A 22603-nucleotide genomic window follows, 5' to 3' on the forward strand; every position below is an offset into this window, starting at 1 on the left:
CAATGCCCTTCAATTGAGGAAGTAACTGAGTAGTAGTATTTGATGAGGAAACATGGGAGTGGAGAAGCACCGCTGTTGGGGCCTGATAGCATTCGTAAGGAGTTCTGACCAGCCTTGCAGGGCTGTTGTTTTCTGAGGGTGGGACCTTTGGGGCACATTTGGGAATTGGAGGGAAATTGCTTGCCATGTTCTTTTTTAAAATGGAGGGAGAAGGCCCGAAAGTGGTCCTCTCTTCGAGGCTGGATGGGAAAGGCGAGTCCATTTGGGGAAGGAAGAGCCAAGCCAGATTCCTGGGAGAAGAGGGGAAAAAGAGGGCAAAAAGGAGAAAATGGGGTTTCCCCTCTTCCCATCATGCTCAGCGAGGGCTCATTTGCATGGACACGCCCCCTGTGATTCTTGTTGGCTGCTTTATCCTCCCTCCCTCCCTCCAGAGAGAGAGCGAGCCGCGTTGCTAGGGGCAACGAGGCCGGTACATAGCGCTTGGAGTGCGGTGACGTCATCAGGAGGCGCCCGGGAGTTTCCCGCGTGGCTAAAAGGCCCTCAAGGAGGGCTGTCCGTCCAGCTGCCTGAGTCGCCGTCCTCAAGTCATTTCTTTCCCCTTTTATACAAAAAGGGCCCATTCCGAGCTGGGGCCACAACAAGAGTTAACACTGTGGGGACTACCACTCCCAGCAGGCCAGGTTTGGGGGATTCTGGGAGTTATAGTCCCACACAAAGGGTGCCTACGTTGAGGTATGGATCCTTTTTGAACAGAGCTGGGTTGGGGCGGGATGGAAAGAAAACGTTACTTTTTAAGGGGAGAACTATAAATCCCAGAATGTGGCTCCAGGAAGTTCTGGGAAATATAGCCCCTCCAAAGTAACTTTTCCAAGCTCCAAGGTAGACTGAATTGGGGGGCTCAGTCTAGGAAAAGGTGTGAGTGTGTGTCTGTGTGCGTGTGATGTTTTTGCAGGTGAGGCGGGTTGCAACATCCCTTGTAGGAGGAACAGCTTGACTTGCCAACAAAATGCCCATTTGTGCCCTTTTTCTGGCCAGTAGGGCAGATTAGAGGGCTGTCCGCTTTCCTGGACCCTTTTATTCTAAACTAATACCAACTGGCCAAACCTGCCCCGGTGTTGTGCCAGCACAGATGGGTGGGTGCTATGGGTGAGCTCCTGTGGGTCAGGTTATTGGGCATAGGGTATAAATCTGGCCACAGCTTAGAGCCTTTGGCATTACGTGGCTACTGGCGGCCGCAATGGGCATGTTGGGGTGCAGAAGCCTGGCCTTTGTGGTGCTCTTGCTCTCGGGGTCCCAGGCAGACAGAAGGGGCACCCTGGACTACGCCTCCATCATCGGGGTGCCCAACGGGGGTCCCTGGGGCATCTGGGCCTGGCAGGAGACGTGCCCCCAAGGGACATACACCACTGAGTTCAGCATCAAGGTAACATGATCTCCGGTAGTCTGGGAACTCACCAAGAAGGGTTACAGCCCTGAACCTATCAGAAAGGGGCACTGCCAGGGTGAGTGGCGTTTCCACCCCGATGTAGCCCACTGGCTGCAGGGGAGCCCTTTTTTTACCCACTGGATTCAAAATAGGGAAGGGGTTTTGCCTGGACCTGCTAATCCAGCCATGGGGAGGAATCAAAGCAAGGCCCCATGCCAACTCACTTTCTTCCTCTCCTCTGTCTCTCAGATTGGTTGTTTGGAGTGGCACCCCTGAGAATAAGAGGAGGGGTCTTTCTTGCCCTCTCAATATTTCCTGACACAATAAGTGGGGAGATAGCCAGCGTGGCTTCGTGGTTTGGGGGCTGGACTAGGGCTCCTCTGGGAGAACAGGGTTTGGATCCCTGATCGGCCATAGAAACCCCCGGTTGAGGGGGTGCAAGTGGCACTCTCTCTCAGTACAGAGGAAGGCAACAGCTGGCCAAGGAAACCCTGATGGAGGTTCACCTTGGGATCGTCATTAAGTCAGAAGCAATGGAGAGGCTCAGAACAAGGAGAACAAGAGGGAGGCATCGGGGCGCCCAAGGAAACTGGCATCTAGGGGCATTCTCTTTTCCAGGACTGTGGCCCTGGAGGACCTAGAGATTCCTAGAGAGAACATTAGGCCTTTATGACTCCTCTGGAATCTAGTGTATCTTAGCAACAGACTAAACATTTCTTTTGCGAAAATGGCTGCGAAGAAAAGATATGAAAGGGGTAGGATGTTTGACATTCTGGCCTATGACTGTCTCAATAGCCGAAGGGACAGTGAGTCTGATATCAATATCACCATCATCACCACCACCATCATTGTCACAACAAGGCAGCATTATAAGGACAAAAAACGCACAGAAAGACAATTTGGAAAGTCACACTCTCTCGGCTTCAGAAAGAGTGGGTCCATATCTCAGAAGCTGACTGATATCAATAAATAAGGGGGAAATATATAAATAAGGGGAAAATGTACATGGGAATATAATTAAATCCAGGAGGAAATAGACATGGGAATATAATTAAATCCAGGGAGAAAGAGACATGGGAATATTATTAAATCCAGGGAGAAATAGACATGGGAATATTATTAAATCCAGGGAGAAAGAGACATGGGGATATTAATAAATCCAGGGAGAAAGAGACATGGGAATATTATTAAATCCAGGGAGAAAGAGACATGGGAATATTATTAAATCCAGGGAGAAAGAGACATGGGGATATTATTAAATCCAGGGAGAAAGAGACATGGGGATATTAATAAATCCAGGGAGAAAGAGACATGGGAATATAATTAAATCCAGGGAGAAAGAGACATGGGAATATTATTAAATCCAGGGAGAAAGAGACATGGGGATATTAATAAATCCAGGGAGAAAGAGACATGGGGATATTAATAAATCCAGGGAGAAAGAGACATGGGAATATTATTAAATCCAGGGAGAAAGAGACATGGGAATATTATTAAATCCAGGGAGAAAGAGACATGGGAATATTATTAAATCCAGGGAGAAAGAGACATGGGGATATTAATAAATCCAGGGAGAAAGAGACATGGGAATATAATTAAATCCAGGGAGAAAGAGACATGGGAATATTATTAAATCCAGGGAGAAAGAGACATGGGAATATTATTAAATCCAGGGAGAAAGAGACATGGGGATATTAATAAATCCAGGGAGAAAGAGACATGGGAATATTATTAAATCCAGGGAGAAAGAGACATGGGAATATTATTAAATCCAGGGAGAAAGAGACATGGGAATATTAGACTCATCTCTCCATCTGATGTCTCAGGTAGATGTGACCGCTTGCTATCCGTACTATACTTGTTAATAAATTAATATTTCATGTTTCAGGTTTACATACAGAATTCTGTACAAGTCGAAGGACTAGAGAGCGCACCTCTGAACAGGAAGAAACCTGGTCAGCTAACCCCACTGGCTCAATATAGTAACAACGCTGAAATTCTGAAAAGCCCTGGGGTTAGTAATAATAATTAATAATATTTATTTATAATATTTATTTATATACTGTATGTATGCATATGTATGTCTATAATTTTGTCTCTGTGTGTGCGTGGATAGATAGATAGATAGATAGATAGATAGATAGATAGATAGACAGACAGACAGACAGACAGACAGACAGAGAGGGGTATAGATATAGATACAGTGGATGATGGGATCGGTGGCAGGCAGAAGGAGAGGTTCAGATGGGCCCCTGGGGAAGGCAGTGGATGCTGGGGTTGGTGGCAGGTAGAAGGAGAGGTTTAGATGGATCCCACGGAGAAGGCAGTGGACTGGAATACACAGCAGCAACTGGTTTTATCTTTTCATTGTAGGAGCACCCGTGTTCTGATTGCTGTGGGATATTTGAAAAGATGAAAGAGGAAAATAAAGGTCTTAATATCCATATTAAAAATCTGCAACAACTCATAGGAGACTTGCTGAACAGGGTAAACTTTTATTACTTTCATGACCCGCATCCATAGTTTTGTGTGGGTTTTTCAGGCCTGTGGGATTGTTGTAGCTGAGTTTATAGCTGACGTGTATTCCAATTTCTTACACAGCCTGCTATTGGCATCAAAACTCAGGAAGATGTGAAATGCGTAAGTACACCAAAAGTTTTTCAAAATGCCAGTCTGGGAAATGCCAACTGGAAAAGGACAGGTTGCTCACCTGTAACGGTATTTCTTCGAGTGGTCATCTGCGAATACATACAAATGGGTTTTACTGCGCCTGCGCAGTGCTGCTCGGAACCTTCTGGAATCACTGGGCAGAGTTAACTCTGCAACATATTGAAACTTTTTGGCGGTAACTCCGCCCACCCGTTATAAGGCCCCTGCCTTCCCGCTCTTTTCCCCAGTTCCGTAATTTTTCCGCCAAGCAGGCGAAGGAAGAGAGCCAAAGAGAGCAGGACACTGAGGGGACGGACGGGTGGGATTTGTATGTATTCGCAGATGACCACTCGAAGAAATACCGTTACAGGTGAGCAACCTGTCCTTCTTCTTCGTGGTCTCTGCGAATCATACAAATGGGTTAGACTGACAAGCTTAGGTATGCGGCGGAGGGAGTGTCCTGAGACCATAGCTATGGTAAACCAAAGGTATATTTATTACAATAAACACCTTGAACCATAAAAAGAGTCAGTCATTTGTAGATGCACAGATCAAACATAGCAATAACATTGCTGAACCTGAGAAGTGGACAAAAGGTCATGCAAGACCAGTCCATGGAAATTGTGCAAATCATCATTCAACAGATAAACACAGTAACATACGTACATAAGTGTGAAAAGCAACCATCAGTAGCAATTAATGCAACCCCGAAACTAACACAGCCCTCCCGAAAGCTGCGTCTCGAATGGCCCTGGTGTCCAACCTGTAATGTTTTATAAAAGTCAGAGGTTGGGACCAGACAGCGGCCTTGCAGACATCCTCGAGGGGGATCCCTGACAGGAATGCAGAGGATGCTGCCACTGACCTCGTGGAATGAGCCCGAACCCTGCCAGGGAGAGGCTTGCCTAACAGATCATAGCAGAGGTGGATGGTACCAGCCACCCATTTGGACAGCCTCTGCGCAGACACAGGCAACCCCCGCTTCGGTACCGAGTAGCACTGGAAGAGTCTCTCGGACCGACTGAAGGCAGCAGTTCTGTCCAGGTAGAATGCCAGCGCTCTCCTGACATCAAGAGAATGCAGACGCCGCTCCTCCTCTGACGTCGGGTTCGACGCGAGGGTAGGCAGTACAATGTCCTGGCACATGTGGAAAGCGGACACCACCTTAGGCAAGAAGGTAATGTCCGTACGGAGAACTACCTTGTCCTTGTGGAATCTTAGGAAGGGCTGGTCCCTCCGTAAGGCACAGAGTTCGCCCGCACGGCGGGCAGAGGTGATGGCCACAAGAAAAGCGGTTTTCCAAGTCAATAGTCTCAAGTCCGCTGTGGCCATCGGTTCAAAGGGCTTGGATTGGAGGGCAGACAGTACCGTCTCCAAACTCCAAGCCGGTGTCGGTATCGAGGCAGGAGGATAAAGGTTGGCACAACCCCTCAGGAACCCTTTCACCAAAGGGTCCTTGAAAAAAGACACCCTCCCCCCGAACTGATATTTTGCACAGATGGCAGAGAGATAACATTTGATGGATGCGAGGGAAAGCCCCCCATCCAAAAGTGCCATCAAAAACTCCAGCACCACTGGAGTGGACACCTGTGCAGGAGATAAGCCCTTTTGTTCAAGGAAGACACAAAACCTCTTCCATTTAAAGGCATAGGCACGCTGAGTAGAAGGTTTCCTCGCGGCCAGGATCACCGACTTCACGGCATCGGGAAGGGCAGTCAGGGTAGGATTCTCCAAGCCACCAGCGGTAGGCTGTCGATGTCCGGATGGAGGATCCGTCCGTCCCGGATCGACAGCAGGTCCGGGCGAGGATCGAGACGAAGAAAGCACCTCCTGGAGAGATGTAGAAGGGATGCGAACCAGGGCTGTCTCGGCCACCACGGCGTGATCAAGATCGCGTTCGTGTGGTCCAGCATCATCTTGGAGACCACCCTGATGATGAGAGGAAAGGGGGGAAAGGCATAAAGGAATCCCTCCGTCCACAGGAAGGCGAATGCGTCCCCGAGGGATCCAGTCATTGGCCTCCTGGAGCAGAACTGGGGACAATGGCTGTTCCAAGCGGTCGCGAAGATGTCGATCTGGGGGGTTCCCCACCTGTCGAACAAGGCGCTGACCGTATCCGGATGGAGTCTCCACTCGTGGCACACCGAGGACGATCTGCTCAGACGGTCTGCCAAGTCGTTGTTGTCTCCCGGCAGGTGGATTGCTTGAAGAAGAACCTGTCTCCGAATGCACCAGTCCCAGATGCGGAGAGTAATCTCGAGGAGTGTGCTTGACTTGGTGCCACCCTGTTTGTTGATGTAATACATCACGGTGGTGTTGTCCGTCTTCAGGAGCACCACCTTGCCTGTCACAGCGGGTTCGAAGGCCCTCAAAGCCTTCTCGACTGCAAGCATCTCGAGAGCATTGATGTGAAGAAGGCTGTCCGAGTCCGACCACCTGTCCTTTACGACCAAGTCGAGGAGGTGGGCGCCCCAGCCCTCTAGGGATGCATCGGTTGTCAGGGTGACCTCTGACTGTGGCTGGTGGAAGGGCATTCCGGCGCACACGTTGTGTTCGTTCAGCCACCAACCCAGAGAGGCGGCTACCGGTCTCGGTACCGTTAACCATCTGGTCGGGGAATCCTCTATCGGAGAAAAGACGGAGAGAAACCAAGCCTGGAGCGGACGTAGGCGAAGTCTCGACCACGGTGTCACGAAGGTCGTGGACGCCATGTGCCCCAGGGCGATCTGGACGTCCCTGGCTCTGACTCTTCTGTGTGATATGCAGGGGCTTAGTGATGTTACCAGTGCTTGGAACCGGTCTGGTGGAAGAAAGGCGGAGCATCTTACGGAGTCGAGGATGGCTCCGATGAATTTGATCTGTCTGGACGGGGTGAAATGAGATTTCTCTCTGTTGATTACCAGTCCGAGAGAGTCCAGCAGCCGGATTGCGAATGAAATTGCATCTTGAAGGTCCTGCTGGGAGTCCGCGACAAACAGCCAGTCGTCTAAATAAGGGAAGACTCTGTAACCCTTTTGGTGCAGATAAGCTACCACCGGGGCCATGCACTTTGTGAAGACTCGTGGAGCCGTGGCCAGGCCGAAAGGAAGGACATTGTAATGGAAGGCGTCGGAGCCGACGGCGAAGGCGAGGAATCTCCTGTGGGACTCCCGAATTCCGATGTGGAAGTAGGCGTCCTTCAAATCGATGGTCGCGAACCACAGGCCCTGGTGTAGGAGAGGCAGAATGGAGGCTAAAGTTACCATACGAAAGCGGCGGTAATGGAGGAAGAGGTTCAAATCTCTCAAGTCCAGAATTGGTCTAATGCCCCCATCGGACTTCGGTACCGTGAAGTACCTGGAGAAAAAGGCCGCATGGAAGGAATCGGGGGCTAGGGGGGAAACAGCCCCTTTGTCCAGTAAGGCGCGCACTTCGTCGAGAAGGGTGTCCGAGGGTGGGGTGGAAATGAAAGCTCCGGTGGTCGGGAGCTCTTTGAACTCAAGGGTATAGCCCCTGCGGACGATGTTTAGCACCCAAGAGTCGGAGGAAATGGAGGCCCACACGTTGATAAAGGGCCTAAGAATGTCCAAAAAGTATCTGGGAGAGGCGAAGTGCGCGGGAAGGTCTCATGCCCTCTTTTTGGACTGATCAGGGTCCTGCCGTCGGTTCTTGCGGTACCGAGAAGGCTGGTTGCGGCGACCAGAGGATGACGGAGACTGGGAAGGGTATCTCTGGCGTTGAGGGCCTTGCTGTTGGAACTGCCGGTCCTGGTAGGAGGACCTGCTGAATTGGCCTTGCTGCTGTTGCCAAGGGCGGAACCTCCTACGGAATGGAGCAGGGGTGGGGGCAGACATACCGTGCTTCCTCGCCGCTGCCTTCAGTCTAAACTTCCGGTTTAGCCTGTCATCCGTCTCGGCATGGAAGAGGCCCGAATCGTCTATGGGCATGTCCTCGATTGTAGACCTCACGTTGGCGTTTAGGTCCGAACCCCGCAACCAAGCGTGCCTCCTCAGGGCAAGGGAAGCTGCCATAGCCCTGCCCGAGCACTCCACGACGTTCCTGGAAGCAGTGATGAGCCATGCGCCGATGGAATGGGTCTCATCCCTAATCTCAGTGAGGGTTCGCTGGGCTTCATCCGGAACGTCGGGCACGATGGGGGAGATGCCTTCCATAAGGGTCTGAATATATGCACCCATACAAGCGGTGTAGTTGGTTGCCTTCACCGCCAGTGCTGCAGCCGCGTATGCCTTCCTGGCCAAGGCATCGACCTTCTTAGCCTCCTTATCAAACGGCACAGCGGCTTGCCGTTGGGTCGCAGTTTGCTGGGCACCTTCGACAATGGCGGAATTCTGCCGAGGGTGGGAGGTCAGCCACGGGGCCGTTGGGGCAGAAACCTTGTAAAGGGATTCGATCTTGCGCGGCGGTCCCACCAGGGAGGAAGGGCAATCCCACGAGCGTCTGACCAGGGCTTCCAGGGACGGCATAAAGGGAACCAGAGGTGTAGAATGGGCCCTGCTGCGAACCCTGCGTTCAAGGGGGTCCCTGGCCTCTTCCTCGGGATATTGGAGGTCAATGTCCAGAGCCCTGGACATCTTGATCACATGCTCGAGGAACGACCTGACATCATCCGTAGGAGAGGCCGTCTCCGGGTGGTGCAAGAGCTGTGGAGAGCTCCGGGCCGGGTCGTTGTCTCCCGAAGAGTATTCCGAATCCACAGGCTCGGGTTCGGAGTCAGAATCTAGCAAGTCCACCGCAGCATGCGGTCTGGGGTGTTGGACAGGCCTGTCCACACGCCGGGAGGAAACCGCTGTCGATGGGCCTGGCCGGTCAGGAAGTTCGCGACGATGGGACACTTGGTCGCGAGGTTGGTCCAAATCCCGGGGACGGTCCCGACCTCGGGAGGATTTGGAAAGGGCCACTTCTTTAGGGACCGGGAGAAAGAATTGGTCCGTCTCCGAGTCGTAATAATACTGCGGATCGGTCGGAGAGCGTGGAGCCAGCAAAACTGGAGAAGGAGACCTCGGCGGCTGATCAGGTACCTCTTCGTCGTCCGACAGGAGGAAAGGGAGCGTTGTCGCCGACTGAGTCTGAGTTGGCACGGTCTGGGCAGCGGTGTCCCGAAGGTGACTCGCAGCCGGATGGTGAAGGTCTGGAGAAGGATTGTCCACCGTAGGCGTGGCCAGAGGGTCGACCCGTCCCGGGGAGCCGGGACGCGGACGGTCACGGCGGGACTCCCGGTGCGGTTTGCGAGGGAGGGAAGCATCGTCCGAGCGCCTCTTGGAAGGTGAGCCCGTATGGGAGCTAGTCTTGGAGGTCGACTTGGACCTCTTAGCCGAAGAGGATGAGGTTGCCTCCGGGGCCGAAGACTGCCTCTTCTTGGCTGACTTGTGGCGAGGCGGTGCATCCGGAGGGAAAAACTGGATCGGAGACTCCGAGATAGTAGCCGTCCGACCAGCTCGCTCTTCGGTACGGGCAACGGAATCCCTCGAGCCCGAGGGTTCCTCGGAGGCGATGTTCCTCGAAGTGGGGTCCGAACCAGGCTTGGACTTGGACCTCTTTTTCTCCGGGGCTGCCCGGGACGTTCCCGGTGTCTCAGATGGAACTCCCTCCGTACGGCTGGTAGCCGTTTCCTGCCCGACTGACCCCGATGTGCGGGCATGTTTCAGGGGTTTGGGAGCGGCATCTCGGGCCGGCTGGCGAGAAGGGTCCGAACTCCCCTTGTCCTGCCCCAGAGAAGTAGAAGGAGGAGCGCTGGAAGGGCCGCTGCGAGCCTGGGCAGGTGGAGCCGAGGCAGAAGGAGCTGACGCCGGGCGAGAGTCCCCTTCCCTGATCTTGCCCTGGGCAATGGCAGAAGTAAGCCGCGACTCCCGATTTTTACGGGCTTGGGAGGACATGGACTTACAGAGGCTGCAGACCCTAGGGTCGTGGTCCCGGCCCAGGCAGAAGAGGCAAGAGGAATGGGGATCCTGGACAGGAACCTTTCCGCTGCAGATGTCACATTTCTTAAAAGGAGGGGACATCTTGCGAGTCAAGGAGATCCAAAGCCGAAGTCAAAACAGTCCGAGTGTCCGAGTTACCAGGGGCGGGAGAGAGAGAGTAGTCAAAAAGCAGTCCGAAGGTCAAAAAACGAGAGTGATTCAAAGCAAGCGAAAGTTCCTAGGAGCAGCGAGCGCGGCGGAAAAAAGGAACTGGGGAAAAGAGCGGGAAGGCAGGGGCCTTATAACGGGTGGGCGGAGTTACCGCCAAAAAGTTTCAATATGTTGCAGAGTTAACTCTGCCCAGTGATTCCAGAAGGTTCCGAGCAGCACTGCGCAGGCGCAGTAAAACCCATTTGTATGATTCGCAGAGACCACGAAGAAGAAGCTGGTGTGAAATACACAGCCTATCTCTGAAACTAGTTTCATTTTTTCATTGTAGGAGGAACCTTCTCATCACTGTTCTTGCAAAGTAAGTAGGGCTAGGCAGCTTTTTTGAGCCTGGGGCCGGGTTGCTGTCCCTCAGACAACTGGGGGGCCAAAGCCAAAAAATAAATAATTAAATACGTTTTAAATAAATAAATAAAAAAATTGGGAGAAATGTAGGGCAAAATTTTCAAATGGAGGACACTTTTTTCCAAAAAAAAACCCGCCAAAAATTGCTGATTTTTTTTTAAAAAGCTAATATGAATGCATGTTTTGGAGGCTTCTATAGACAATTGCCCCCCTTGCCTGCCGATTGCCCCCCCCCTTTATTAAGCTATTATAATAAAATTTAAAACCTCTTTTTTAGCTGGCAGAGATAAAAATGGATAATGAAAGCCTGAAAAAGAACGTAAGAAACTTGAAGGAAGTCCTGCGTGACCTCCTAAACAAGGTAAAAATGTTCTAGAAACGTTGTTTCGCAAGCAGCATCTGTGGCTTGCATCTTTAGAGGACGCATGGCCTGGAAAATGTCTGTATCTATCTTATGAGATTTGTCTAATATTATTCTTATTATGTTCTGTTTCTTAGGAGCTTAAATGAAAAACATCGTCAAAAAGTGTGCCACAAAGGATTCTGAGAAAGCGTGGCAGTGGTCTGTCTCTGGACATGATGGCGGTGGGTGGATCTTGAAGGGTAAATAAATATTCTTGGATAGTTATTGCTGACCCTTCTTGTGGGCTGGGAAAGGAAGGGAGTGGGTCTGGAGGAAGTCTGAGGAATAAAAATGGGGAGCAAAGAGGGTTGCTTTCTGAGGGTTCATGTACACAAACTTGGTTTCATGCACAAAAAATATTGTGCGTGAAATTACCTTCAGGCTATGTGTATAAGGTCAAACTTAAATGCATTTTGTGTCCAGACGTTAGGCCAAGACATCTCACTATGCAGCCACAAATATTCCAAAACCCCAAACACTTTGGTCCCCCAAGCATTTTGGAGAAGGGGGGCTCAACCTGGCATAGCCGCTCCAAGCTACCAAAGACCCCAGAGGAAGACAGGCCCTTGCTGGACCAGGGGGTTCTGGTGGCGTGTGGCATGGCCTTTCAAGGGTCCAAGAGGGCTGTTTTCTTATGGATCGGTTTGAGGTTTGTAAGTTCCCTCTCCTGGAGCATTGTATCTCTGGGGAGATATACTATTTGAAAGCTATGATCTTCTATCTCCTTGGGTTCAGGTATTCAGCATATTTACAAACTTTGATTATTTCTCATATAGCTTCTTTATGACCTTCCTTCAGTTGCAAAGTCTTGTATTTCTCTTCCATGTCGTTCGTTACCTTTGCTATACTTCCTTTACAAGACTTTCAAGAGGAAATGGTCCCGATGCTTCAGCACAAGCTTTTTAAAAATAACACAAAAATAAATGTGTAGGCTTTGCAAAAACTCTGTAGATCAACGCACTTTATCTGCCCCCCTTTAAGTCCCAATTGGGATCCTTCTTTTATCTGCATATGTCTTTAAAATCCCACTGGCATAATCTAGTGTAGACACAATTCCAGGCCAAGAGCACTGACCGCCTGCGCCCATTCTGTCAAAGCCACTGGGTCAGAGTGGCTGACCTCAAGGCTGGGCAAGGGCTTTTCGAAACTGTCAATCCCATGCCTTGATCGGAGATCAATCTACTGGGTGCCCCATGTAGCCTGAATATATGCTCTGCACAAGCAACTTAACTGCTGGGCTGTAGGTACAGATTTACATGCCTTGAAAAGGCTGGTGAGTGCAGGGGGGCCGTTTTGTCTCGGAGGCCTGGCCTCCCTTCTTCCCACCCCCGGGCTGCCCCTTCCCTCCCGGGGGCCAAGGCCTATGGGGGCCACTTAGGCACCTGCAGAAGCGCGAGGAAAGGCCTGGGGCTCCATTGTTCCTGTGAGCCTCCAAGTCCTTTCCAACTCATAGCAACCCCATCTCACTGTTCTCTTAGCAGTGAGAGTGGCACTTGCAAAGGTGGGTTTCTCTGGTTGAGCAGAGATTCAAACCCAAACCCAAACCTCTACACTCAAAGCACAGCACCATGCTTTTCTAGCCAGGGGCCTCATGGGCCCCATACCCACTGCACCTCCCCGTTGCCCCTTTCCCCCCCCCCCCAATTCCTCCAGGGGACTGTTGACTAAACGCAGCCCCCTCCTTCTGGGACTGCAAGGCTTGATACTGTGTCCCTCCCTCCCTCTCCCTCCCCCTCCCACCGCAGAGACCCCACAGAAGAGGGCCATCTTCTCGCTCAGCCAAGGAGCAGCCAGCCCTTACATCGCATGTCAAGAAGGGCAGCCCCCCTGAGAACAATCAGTGGGGGGTGAGAGAGGGGCATAGGATTTATCACACAGGAGGAATTTCAAATGAAAAGAAAGTGGGGCCAGAACGCATTCACGTGAATTCGCTAGTTCAGCCAATTTACATGAATGCAAACTGTGTTCAAACTGACTTCTCACTGCCTGAAAATAGCTTGCCATTGCCTGAAATTGCGTGTGATCCCCTCTCACGCCGTAACATGAAACCCCATGATTGCGTTCGGACTGACTTCCCATTGCCCAAAATTGCGTGTGGTAGTCTATCACGCAATAACGTGAAACCCCATGATTGCATTCAGATTGCCATTGGATTACACTTCCAATTTCCCTTGTCTGATAAACTGCCTAGTCAGACGAGCCCCAGCCCCACCACTCCCTCCATACTGGGAAATGAGCCCCCACCCGAGGGGTCAGGGGCAAGCTAGGGGGCTACTGGTGGGAAGAAGCAGAGAACCAGTAGCCAATGGTAATAAAATAGACATTTACTAATAAGTTACAAAAATACACAGCAAGTGTTGCAAATACTGCAGGCAGGTTTCCTCCTCCACCGCCATTGCGTCCTCCTCTCCTCTCCTGGGGAGCTCCAATTGTGCCCTTGCTGGCCGCCAGAGAGAGCTCTGGGCGGGGGGTGGTACTGCTTCATCAGCCCTCCCTCTTTGGGGGAGGTCCCCAAGGGCCCACTGTGTGTGGATGGAGGAGAGGAGAGGGGTTGTGGTCCAGCAGAGCTCCCTTTAGACCCGGGGTCTGCTCCCCTCCTTTGCCTGCTAGTGGCCGCTTCTGGCCGCCGGGTAGCGCAGCTTGGCTTCCTGCAGGAAGTTCTTGAAGGCCGGCTCCTCACGGCTCCCCTCAGTCACTGGAGCAGGAGAGAAAGTGGGGAGGACATGGTGGGTTCCTCAAGGAGGCCCCACAGGGCTGCCCCATCCACATCCATGGGGCAAGGGACTCTGGCTCCTCCTGAGCCAGGAAGGACAACTAAGGCGGTGGGATTCATTTCAGGCAACGTCGCCTGTGGGAACATGGGGAAGACCCACAATTTACCTTCATGGTCAATGTCATCCGTGTCACTGTCTTGGCCTTCCTCCTGCTCATCTCCTTCCTCCAACGTGCCCCGCGTCAGGATGAGGCCTGAAGGGCCGAGGGGCAATTCTGCCGCCGAACCTAAAGACAAAGGCCCCAGAGGCTGACCAGCTCACCTTGGCCACAGCCCCCAAAGATAAGGCCTAGCCTCCAGGGCTTCTCTGGCCTCCCTCCCTCCCTGCAGAGCCTGTGCCCACAGCAGTGGGCACCACAGTCTCGGCCCCATTGCCTACCGCTCTCCGCATCCACAGGGGGGGCGGCCATATCTCTCCGCAGGCGCCCGAGTTGCTCCTGCTGCTGCCGGCTCTGGGCCTGTTCCTGCCAAGAAAGAAAGTCTGTCCCAGTTAGCTGCCCCTCCAAGAGCTGTGCTTCATCAAGACTAGCATGACCGACTGGCAAAAGCTCCAGCCAAGGGCAGAGAGGGAGAGTGGCCCAGGGCCTCCACTGACAATTCCCCCCACATGCCATAGTTGGGCTTTGACGACTGGCGGGGAGCACACGGACCACTGTAAGCCCCAGGGATCTCCCACCGCAACCCACACAGAGCTGGGCACTTCTCCTCCGCCAAAGCCTACAGAAGCTGCAGCTCCAACCTCCATCACAAGGAGCAACAAGCCTTCGAAACTGGCATCTAGCAGGGAGAAAGCCAGCTTGGCCATCCCAGCACAGCGTCTCCTCAGGTGCTGCTTACCAGTTTCTTCCGCAGCCGTTCATACTCTGGGCGATACTCTCTGGAAGGGAAAAGAGAGGGACCACAGGAGGAAGAAGAAAGGGGTTCAGTGCATTTCTTCACAATCACCAGACAGACAACTGGGCAGCACTCCAGAAAGGCGCACACAAGCAGAGAGAGAGAGGGGCTGAGGCCCACATGTCCAGGTCTCCCATCCCTGTTCTTGGGTACCGCAGAGTGAGGAGGAGGGGATTCTCTGTAGGCTGCCCATCCTCAGTTTGAAGCTGTGCCAAGACTGCGAGGGAACCTGGCCCTCTTCCACTCTGCCCGCCCCACGGCACCAAAGGAGGCTGTGCTATGGGATCCCCTCTCAGCATGAGTCTTCCTCCGTTCACAGCCCAAGATCTGGCCCAGACAAGCCACCAGAACCAGCAGGAACCAGCAACCTCCCCACCCCAAGACGGCACCCAGCCTCTCCTGAATGTCAGGGGCACCCGACTGGGGCAGAGGCTCAGGTGGGCTGTTACCCCCCCCCCCAAAAGAGGCTCTCACCTTTCATATTCATCAACTGCTTGGGACACGAGCTCAAAGAATTCGTCCAGGCCAGTTCCCTGGACAGCAGAGACCCCCACCACCTGCAAGACAACCAAGGGCCTTTCTCATTGCAAGGGAGGGAACTGGAGGCAAGACTGACGGACCCTCCGGAGAAGGCCTTTCCTGCCATCATCACAGTGTCTCCTCTCCTTGCCACCTCTCTCTGTGGCATGTATTCATATCTAAGGTGGGGAGCAAGGCCCATAGAAGAGGGCCATACTGCAAGTCCAACCGACATAAGGAACAAAGCCCCCCATCCACCCCACCACCCCCAGAAGTCCCCAGGTATGAACAAGGGCTCTTTTCAAAGCATGTCCATGGGACTTCTGGGGGCTTCCCTTGGCTTGGCACGGCCTGGCAAAGCAGGAGCTCACTGCCAGAAGTGCCCTTTGCCAGCCTGGACAGTGTGCCACTGCAGGCCTGAGAGAAGCAGACCTGGCCTGCCGCAAAGTATTTAATGTGTACCAAAGAGGGGGCTAACCCCCAGGTGCCCCTTCCCCCTAGGAATCCCCCACCCTCCAAGCCTCCCACTCTGAAGGACCGAAGGAACTTGTCAATGGCCCGAAGGAGGGGGGCACAAGAGCCAAGCTCAGACATCCCTTTTACAGGGAGAAGAGAGCAGGCAAGTCAAAAGCCAGGTGCTAAACCAGAAGACAAGAAGCAGAGCGGAGTGCCCCCAGCCACCAAGCCAGGAGGGGAGGGGGCAACAGAGAAAGGAGCCCCCACCTTGAGCGACCCATAGAATTCATCCAGAACAAGACTCATGGAGCGCGTCAGGTTGCTGGCGTAGGTGGACTCCTGGCTGAGGGCCTCTTGGAAGGCCTCAAAGTCCTGCATCCACTCCACGGCAAAGCGGTGCTCAATGATGTCCGTCTGCATTAGGAAGCAGAGAGGAATAGTGGGGCACGAGGCGGGTGCCAGCCCTGGGCAAGGACTACTGTGGGGTCAGTGGGTCATACAGGCATTCCCTCCCTTGCCCTCCTCCCCACTCCCCATATTATGCAAGACTTCAGAGGAGGAGGAGAGGAGAAAATGTGGGGCTCAGCCAAGAGCAGGGAAAGGACTGGAGAGCGGAGGAAGAGCAGGCTGGGCTTAAAGGTGGATCCCGATCAGAAAGGGCCAGAGCCGGTGGGCTGGGAGCGTCCACTCACCTTGTTCATGGCCACAATGAATGGGAGCTTCGTTTTGTAGAGGATACTGGGGAAAGAACCAAAGGGGGCTCATGTTGGAAAATGCCAGCATTCTCATCCCTCTCCAGCACTCAATGGGGCTTCAATGGGAAAGCTTTTCCAGCATAAGAAGCTCTACATTTGCTCCTACTATCCTCTGAGAAGCAGGGTCAAAAATCCCTTTTGCAACCAAGTAAACAGATGAAGTGATCCAGGCATACTTCTTTTGAGAAGTTTCTCTCACACAGAGCTCTCTCCTTGTCAGTCACATTCCTCTTCTTCCTCATTCTCTACCATTAACGGTTAACTCCTCATCGTCTTAAGCTTTTTCTTTTTCTTAGTCTATTCATTAGCTATTTAGGATGCTCACTCTACAAGCAGATGTAAATTCAAAGCTATTAGTAAATTTCTCATTAATCTGAAAGTTATCATGGTGAAACTGCTGAAGTACTCCTTCCTTGGAGGTCTTTAAACAGAGACTGGATGGCCATGTGTCATGTATGCTTTGATTCAGAGTTCCCGCATGGCAGAAGGGGGTTAGACTGGATAAGAGCCCTTGGGATCTCTTCCAACTCTAGGATTCTATGACTTACATTCATTGAGATTAACAAGGTGTTCCTCTACTATCTCTTTACTTATTCTGTGCTGAAATGCCCCTATTCTGTCCTCTGCTCCATTATCCTCAGGTTGAGTCCCTTTTCCTTTTCGGAGAAGACTGAGGCAAAGAAGGTCTTGAGGAATTCTGCCTTTTCTCTATCTCCTGTTAGCATTTTGCCATCTTCTCCACGCAGTGAACCTACCGTTTCCTTCTTCTTCCTCTTGCTGCGGACATATCCAAAAAAGCCCTTTTTGTTCTTCTTAACCTCTCTAGCAATCCTGAGTTCATTCTGCGCTTTAGCTTTTCTGACTTTACCCTACAAATGCCTGCTATTTTTCTGAATTCCTCTTTGGTGATTTCCCCCTTTTTCCATTTCTTATACATCTTCCGTTTCAAACTCATCTCCGTTGAAAGTTCCTTAGTCTTCCATCCTGGTTTCTTGAGACACCTCCCGTTTTTCTTTCTCACTGGAACTATTTGAAATTGTGCCTTCAGTATCTCCCTTTTGAGAAAGTCCCATCCGTCCTGAACTCCTTTATCTTTTAGTATTTCTGACCATGGAATCGCCCTCAATTCTTCTCTAAGTTTACTGAAATCCGCTCTCCTAAAGTCTAGGATGCGTGTCTGACTCTGCCTGGCTTCTCCTTTCCACTGTATAACAAACTCCAGGAGAACGTGGTCACTTCCACCTAAGGATCCCACCACTTGCACCCCATTAACCAAGTCATCCTTGTTGGTTAGGATCAGATCCAAAATAGCTGACCCCCTTGTTGCCTCTTCCACCTTTTGGACCATGAAATTGTCTTCCAGGCAAGTGAGGAATGTGCTAGACCTTGAGGATTTGGCTGAGTTTGACTTCCAGCAAATATCAGGATAGTTGAAGTCGCCCATCACTACTACATCTCTCCTTTCTGAATCTATGGGTCATCTGTTCTAGAAAGGCATCATCCAATTCCTCAGTCTGACTTGGGGGTCTGTAGTAGACTCCCATCATAACATCCTTGTTGTTTCCCTCCCCTTTGATTCTTATCCAGATGCTCTCCACCTGGCTTCCAGGATTTAAGCCTTGGATGTCTTCCAGGCCTCACATGGAATACTGTGTCCAGTTCTGGACACAATTCAAAAAGGATATTGACAACCTAGAGCGTGTCCAAAGGAGTACTACCAAAATGATGAAGGGCCTGGAAACCATGGCCAGCCTTGTCATTTGCTATCAAGTTGACATGAACATATGGTAACTCTTTGAATGAGACCTCTGGGATATTCAGACCTCAGCTGTCCTACTCAGGTCTTGCAAATGCAACTGCAGCCAGGCTGACCTCCCCCCAAAAAGAGAGAAGTAAGGACAGCAAATCCCCCCACCTACACATCCCCAGGCCTCTTACCTGCAGGCATACAGCATGTTGGACATGAAGGTGACTGGGCTAGTGCTGCGAGATGTGTCCATCACATAAACCACCACGGAGGGGAAGGAGGAGGCCTGAGGAGGCACAAGGCAGCAGCGTTAGAGAAATGGGGTGAGCTGCCCCAGGCTTCCTCAGCACTTAGCCCAGCTAAGCAGAGGAGGCTGAATAGCTGGCCCTCCTTTGTTCACTCACTCACCAAGGCTTCTGTAATGATGGTACCTGAGGCAGACCAGGTGAACACCTCAATTTGCCCAGGTGTGTCAATCAGGACGTACCTGCAAGAGAAGGTGTTCCTCATGCTCTGGGCCTTCAGACACAAAGGCCAAGAGGAGGAGCATGCCCAGCTGGGTCAGGGCTACAGCTACTTTCTTCCCTCACGAGCAAGAGCCATCACTTCTTTAACCAGCTTCAAAACGGAGTTGAAGACCATCCTGTTCAGGGAAGCGTTCCCAGGCATTGCATAACTGTCACTTGCTATTTGATGTTCTTTTCTTGCCTGTTTTATTGAATCATTTCCTGTATTGCCATGTACTTTATATGTATTGTGCTACTAGAGAGGTCCCTTCCCCACCACCCCTTCCTTCTCCTTCTGTGTCGTGTCTTTCTAGATTGCAAGCCTGAGGGCAGGGAACCGTCCAGTTAAAAAGATTGTATGTAAATTTACAGTGCTTTATAAATAAAGGTTAATAATAATAATAATCATAATAATACCTGGGCAAGAGCCACCATCTTCAAGAAACAGAGTCACAGCTAGGCACGCTCCTCTGTCTTGAACAGCTGCTTCCCCAGTGTCCCAGCCAGACAGCTGGACAGGGCCTTTCCCACCATGCGCTCCTGGCCAGGGAGCCATGCATCCTTTCTACCTGCTTCACCCTTACTATGATTCTATACTTCTTGCCCCAGGCTGAAGGCCTTTTGACTCCTTTGGTCTGTCAGCTATTTCAGCAAATTATTCTGGCAACTGTTTGCTCCATAATTTCTAATTTGTTTGGTATTGTTAGTCAAGATGCTTCATCCTTGTTTCATGTTTTCCATTAAATTGCTCTTCTAATTATTTATTGATCATCTCCAAGCAACTATGGCTGCCTTGAGCGTTAACCTGGAGAAATGAGATGGCAAACATTTCTGACTCATATCCAACGAAGGCAGAAATGGGCCACCCAAAGTCATCTACTTTAGGCAGAAGAGACAGATGAGTGTGGCTGCTCCCAAGAGACCTCCCACCCATCATCCCCACCCCAAGAAAGTATTCAGTTTCTCACTGACTCACTGGGACGCAGTCTGTCGTTTTTCAATAAACTTCATCACCTGACAAGAACAAAATAGAGAGAAACATCAGCTCCAGCAGCTATTTCAGCAAAGTCAGGAATCCTCAGCACTATCAAATTATTATGGCATACTTCCAAATTCAAGGAGGTTAAAAATGCCTCACCAAGGGCTGCACCCAAGACCCCTCCCCACCTCCCAAAGTGACTATGCTGCAGCAATCAACCGGAGAGACGGTCAAAGAAGTCGGCTAAGCGCTACATACCTGATCAAACCTTGTAGCAAAGAGGTTGAGGGAAGTCACAATGCCTCCATTTGGGCCCAGCCCATATCTAGATAATGTTCAGGAAAGCACCACCGAATGTACACAGAAGTGAGGAAGGGAGCCGCTTTCAAGGGCTCCTAGATACAGGGGGATCCAGAACAGCCACACAGCTGACCCAGTGAAGCAGCTGCTTCCCAGGCCAAATGGTTTGGAAAAGACCTGAGAACGGCTGCTGGCACTTGTCATGGGCAGTCTGCAGAAAGAGCCAGTTTTGATGCTCTGGGTTCAGGAAAGAAACCATCAGGACCATTTCACAAAGGAGCTGTAATAAGCTCCCTTAGGAGGGCCAGTCATATAACACCTGTTTTGAAAGATCTCCATTGGCTGCCCATTCGCTTCCGAGCGCAATACAAGGTGTTGGTTATAACCTATAAAGCCCTAAATGGCTTGGGCACAGGGTACTTGGAGGACTGCCTCTCCTCATACAATCCGCCCCACACTCTCAGGTCGGGCGGGAAACATCTCCTAAGAATTCCAGATGCACACTATAATGCAACTCGGAGGGCATTTTCCATCTTAGCCCCACAACTCTGGAACACCTTGCCTGACGAGCTCCGCACAGCCACCTCCCTTGAAGCTTTTAAGAGGACCTTGAAGACCTTCCTCTTCCGCCAGGCTTTTCCCCCATGATCCTTCTTTTTTTTTACTGATTCTTTCCCCCCTTTTTAGTGATGTTTAGGCATTTTATCTTGTCACTTGTATTCTGATTGTACTGCCATCTGTTTATATTGGGGGTTTTATGATGTTTTAACAGTTTTATACTGTATAATTGGGGGGTTGGAGGGGCCTTGTTGTTTTACACTGTTTTTATATTTTCTGAACACCGCTATGATCTCCAAGGAATAGCGGCATAAAAATAAAAAAGTTAGTAATAAATGTTACACGACGCGGAGCTATTTCAGTCAGAACAAAGACGACAGGCACCAAAGTCTGAAATTATACACGTCATGAAACAGTACTTCCCCCACTGACATAAACCCAAAGGAGCCACTAAGGCGAAAGAGGTGGCCTTTCCTCCCCCGGCGCACTGCCTAATTATGGAGTTTGTTTTGTGGGGCGTGATGATTAGCTGGGATCCCCTCATAATGAAACTGGGCAAAACCAAAGGGAATATACGTAAGTCTTTATACGGAAATTGAACAAGCCTCTTCCAAGATGTTTCAGCTCTGTGTTCCTGCATGGCAGAAGCAGGTTGGAGTAGACGGTCCTTGCGGTCCCTAGGGTTACAGACAGAAAGGTAAGAGCCCCATAAGCAAGGAGGTGGCAGACTGCGCCAAGAGACGCCACACTCTTTTGCAGCAAGCATCCGCCGCTTCGTGAAGGCGCCCAAAGGCCCACCCTCAGGGGCCGCACAGGAAGCCTGTTGTCCAGGGATCCTCCCAGGCTCCATTCTCACAGCTCCTGGACATCTGGGGACCAGGGCCACCCAGGCTAGCCTTCCAGCTGCCCATCATGCCAGGCAAGCCTGTTGTTGAGCCAACGGCGGCTGCTGGGAAAGGGAAAGACAGCCAATTTCCCCAGAGCCCTTCCCAAGACCAAGCCTCCATTTCTCCCCCAGCCCTGACGCGCTCTTCCAGCGCCCCACTGCCCACAACAACAGCCCTCCAGAAATGGCTGCCTCCGGGAAGGATACTGCTTCATGACTTCTTTGTACTTCACTGTGTCCCGAATATCTATGGAAAGAAGAAGGGAGACGTGAGCGCTGCCTCCGTGGAGCCGAGGGTTTCCTAAGCAGAGCTCCCACAGCCATTGGACAGAGCTGCTAAAGGAGGCGCATGCCTTGCGCGCAATGACTTAAAACAATGTGCCTTTGCGCTTAACGTTTTGCATGCTTGGCCGGATTGTGTGTGCCTCTCCTTCCCTCCCTTCTTGCAAGGCTCTTCCTGCCTTCTTCCCATTAGGAGGCCTGGAGGGGCCGGGAAGGGCCTCCTAGCGCTTCTTTGCCAGGGAGGCCTGGAGGGGCCCTCGGCTGCGGCTGAGACGGATCCAGGCGGGGGCTTGACTCCTTTTACTCCATGCTTTCGTGTCAGTTGGGTTTGTTTGATCGCCGCTGGCTTTGCCCACAGTAAAACCCAACCACTGGAAGGCAAAACCCCAAACCTTAGAGTGAAATCAATGCCTGCAATCTGCGCCTGGAGAGAATGGCAAGCCTTCCTTTCACTCTAAGCTCAGAAGAGATGCTGAGGGAGGGAGGGAGAGGCACTGCTGCCGCTGCTGCTCTTCCAGCCGCCCGAGAAGGCGGCCGTCTCGGCCCAAAAGTGCGGAAGGAAGGGCCAGGCTCTGCCCCGCCTTGCCCGGGCCGAGGGAAGGGGAAGGGGAAGGGCGGGGAGGCGTACCGATGTTGGCCGGGAAGGGCAGCTGGCGCACGGCCGGGTCCAGGTTGATGAGGTACGGCGGCGGGGAGCGGCGGCTCTGCTGCAGGTGGGCCGCCAGGCGCTGCGAGAGAGACAGAGAGAGAGAGCGGAGAAGGGCCGCCGCGTCAGCCGAGAAGGAGCGAAGGGAGGAACGGAGCCCCCCCGGCCCCGGGCCCCGGGCCCCACCTGCACGAGGGCCGTCTTCCCGGAGCCAGCCATGCCCAGCACCAGGAGGCACGCGGGGGGACGAGGAGGAGGAGGAGAGCGGGCGCAAGACGCCGCAGGCTCAGCCGCTGCAGCCGCCATCTTGACGCCTCGCCCTCCTTCCGCTTCCGGAGCAGAGGGCGCTCCGTC

General features: G+C 52.0%; 2 protein-coding genes across 3 annotated transcripts; one reads left to right on the forward strand and one right to left on the reverse strand.

Annotated features, from left to right (window-relative positions):
- Positions 1 to 779: 779 nt before the first annotated feature.
- LOC149310260 (uncharacterized) lies at positions 780 to 11173 on the forward strand. Of its 2 annotated transcripts, XM_089528603.1 has the most exons (7): positions 780 to 1423; positions 3315 to 3440; positions 3800 to 3913; positions 4028 to 4066; positions 10472 to 10501; positions 10823 to 10906; positions 11044 to 11173. In XM_089528603.1, exons 1-7 carry the CDS (start codon positions 1238 to 1240, stop codon positions 11053 to 11055), a joined length of 591 nt encoding a protein of 196 aa, XP_089384729.1. In that variant the 5' UTR covers positions 780 to 1237; the 3' UTR covers positions 11056 to 11173. The 2 variants fall into 2 exon arrangements, with proteins under 2 accessions (XP_089384729.1, XP_089384730.1); XM_089528604.1 differs by lacking the exon at positions 4028 to 4066 and having other exon boundaries at positions 781 to 1423.
- A 2081-nt stretch (positions 11174 to 13254) lies between these two features.
- LOC149310261 (GPN-loop GTPase 1-like) lies at positions 13255 to 22590 on the reverse strand. Its single transcript, XM_089528599.1, has 14 exons — positions 22436 to 22590; positions 22232 to 22331; positions 21529 to 21568; positions 19836 to 19902; positions 19575 to 19612; positions 18501 to 18579; positions 18284 to 18378; positions 16283 to 16328; positions 15858 to 16004; positions 15090 to 15172; positions 14559 to 14598; positions 14101 to 14185; positions 13829 to 13948; positions 13255 to 13643 (listed from the first exon to the last, which is right to left on the reverse strand). The coding sequence occupies exons 1-14, from the start codon at positions 22553 to 22555 to the stop codon at positions 13555 to 13557; spliced, it is 1149 nt and encodes a 382-aa protein (XP_089384725.1). The 5' UTR covers positions 22556 to 22590; the 3' UTR covers positions 13255 to 13554.
- Between the last annotated feature and the right edge of the window lie 13 nt (positions 22591 to 22603).

Source organism: Sceloporus occidentalis, unplaced genomic scaffold (genome assembly GCF_023333645.1).
Source record: "Sceloporus occidentalis isolate IW3139 unplaced genomic scaffold, rSceOcc1.0.p SCAF_6, whole genome shotgun sequence".
Lineage (NCBI taxonomy): Eukaryota > Metazoa > Chordata > Lepidosauria > Squamata > Phrynosomatidae > Sceloporus > Sceloporus occidentalis.

Coding starts and splice junctions, on each gene's coding strand:
- LOC149310260 (XM_089528603.1), top strand. CDS start 1,238: ATGGGCATGTTGGGGTGCAGAAGCCTGGCCTTTGTGGTGCTCTTGCTC. Junction 1,424..3,314: donor CCACTGAGTTCAGCATCAAG/GTAACATGATCT, acceptor TTCATGTTTCAG/GTTTACATACAGAATTCTGT. Junction 3,914..4,027: donor TAGGAGACTTGCTGAACAGG/GTAAACTTTTAT, acceptor TTTCTTACACAG/CCTGCTATTGGCATCAAAAC.
- LOC149310261 (XM_089528599.1), bottom strand. CDS start 22,555: ATGGCGGCTGCAGCGGCTGAGCCTGCGGCGTCTTGCGCCCGCTCTCCT. Junction 19,903..21,528: donor TACAAAGAAGTCATGAAGCA/GTATCCTTCCCG, acceptor AACATTATCTAG/ATATGGGCTGGGCCCAAATG. Junction 18,580..19,574: donor AAACGACAGACTGCGTCCCA/GTGAGTCAGTGA, acceptor CTTCTCTTGCAG/GTACGTCCTGATTGACACAC.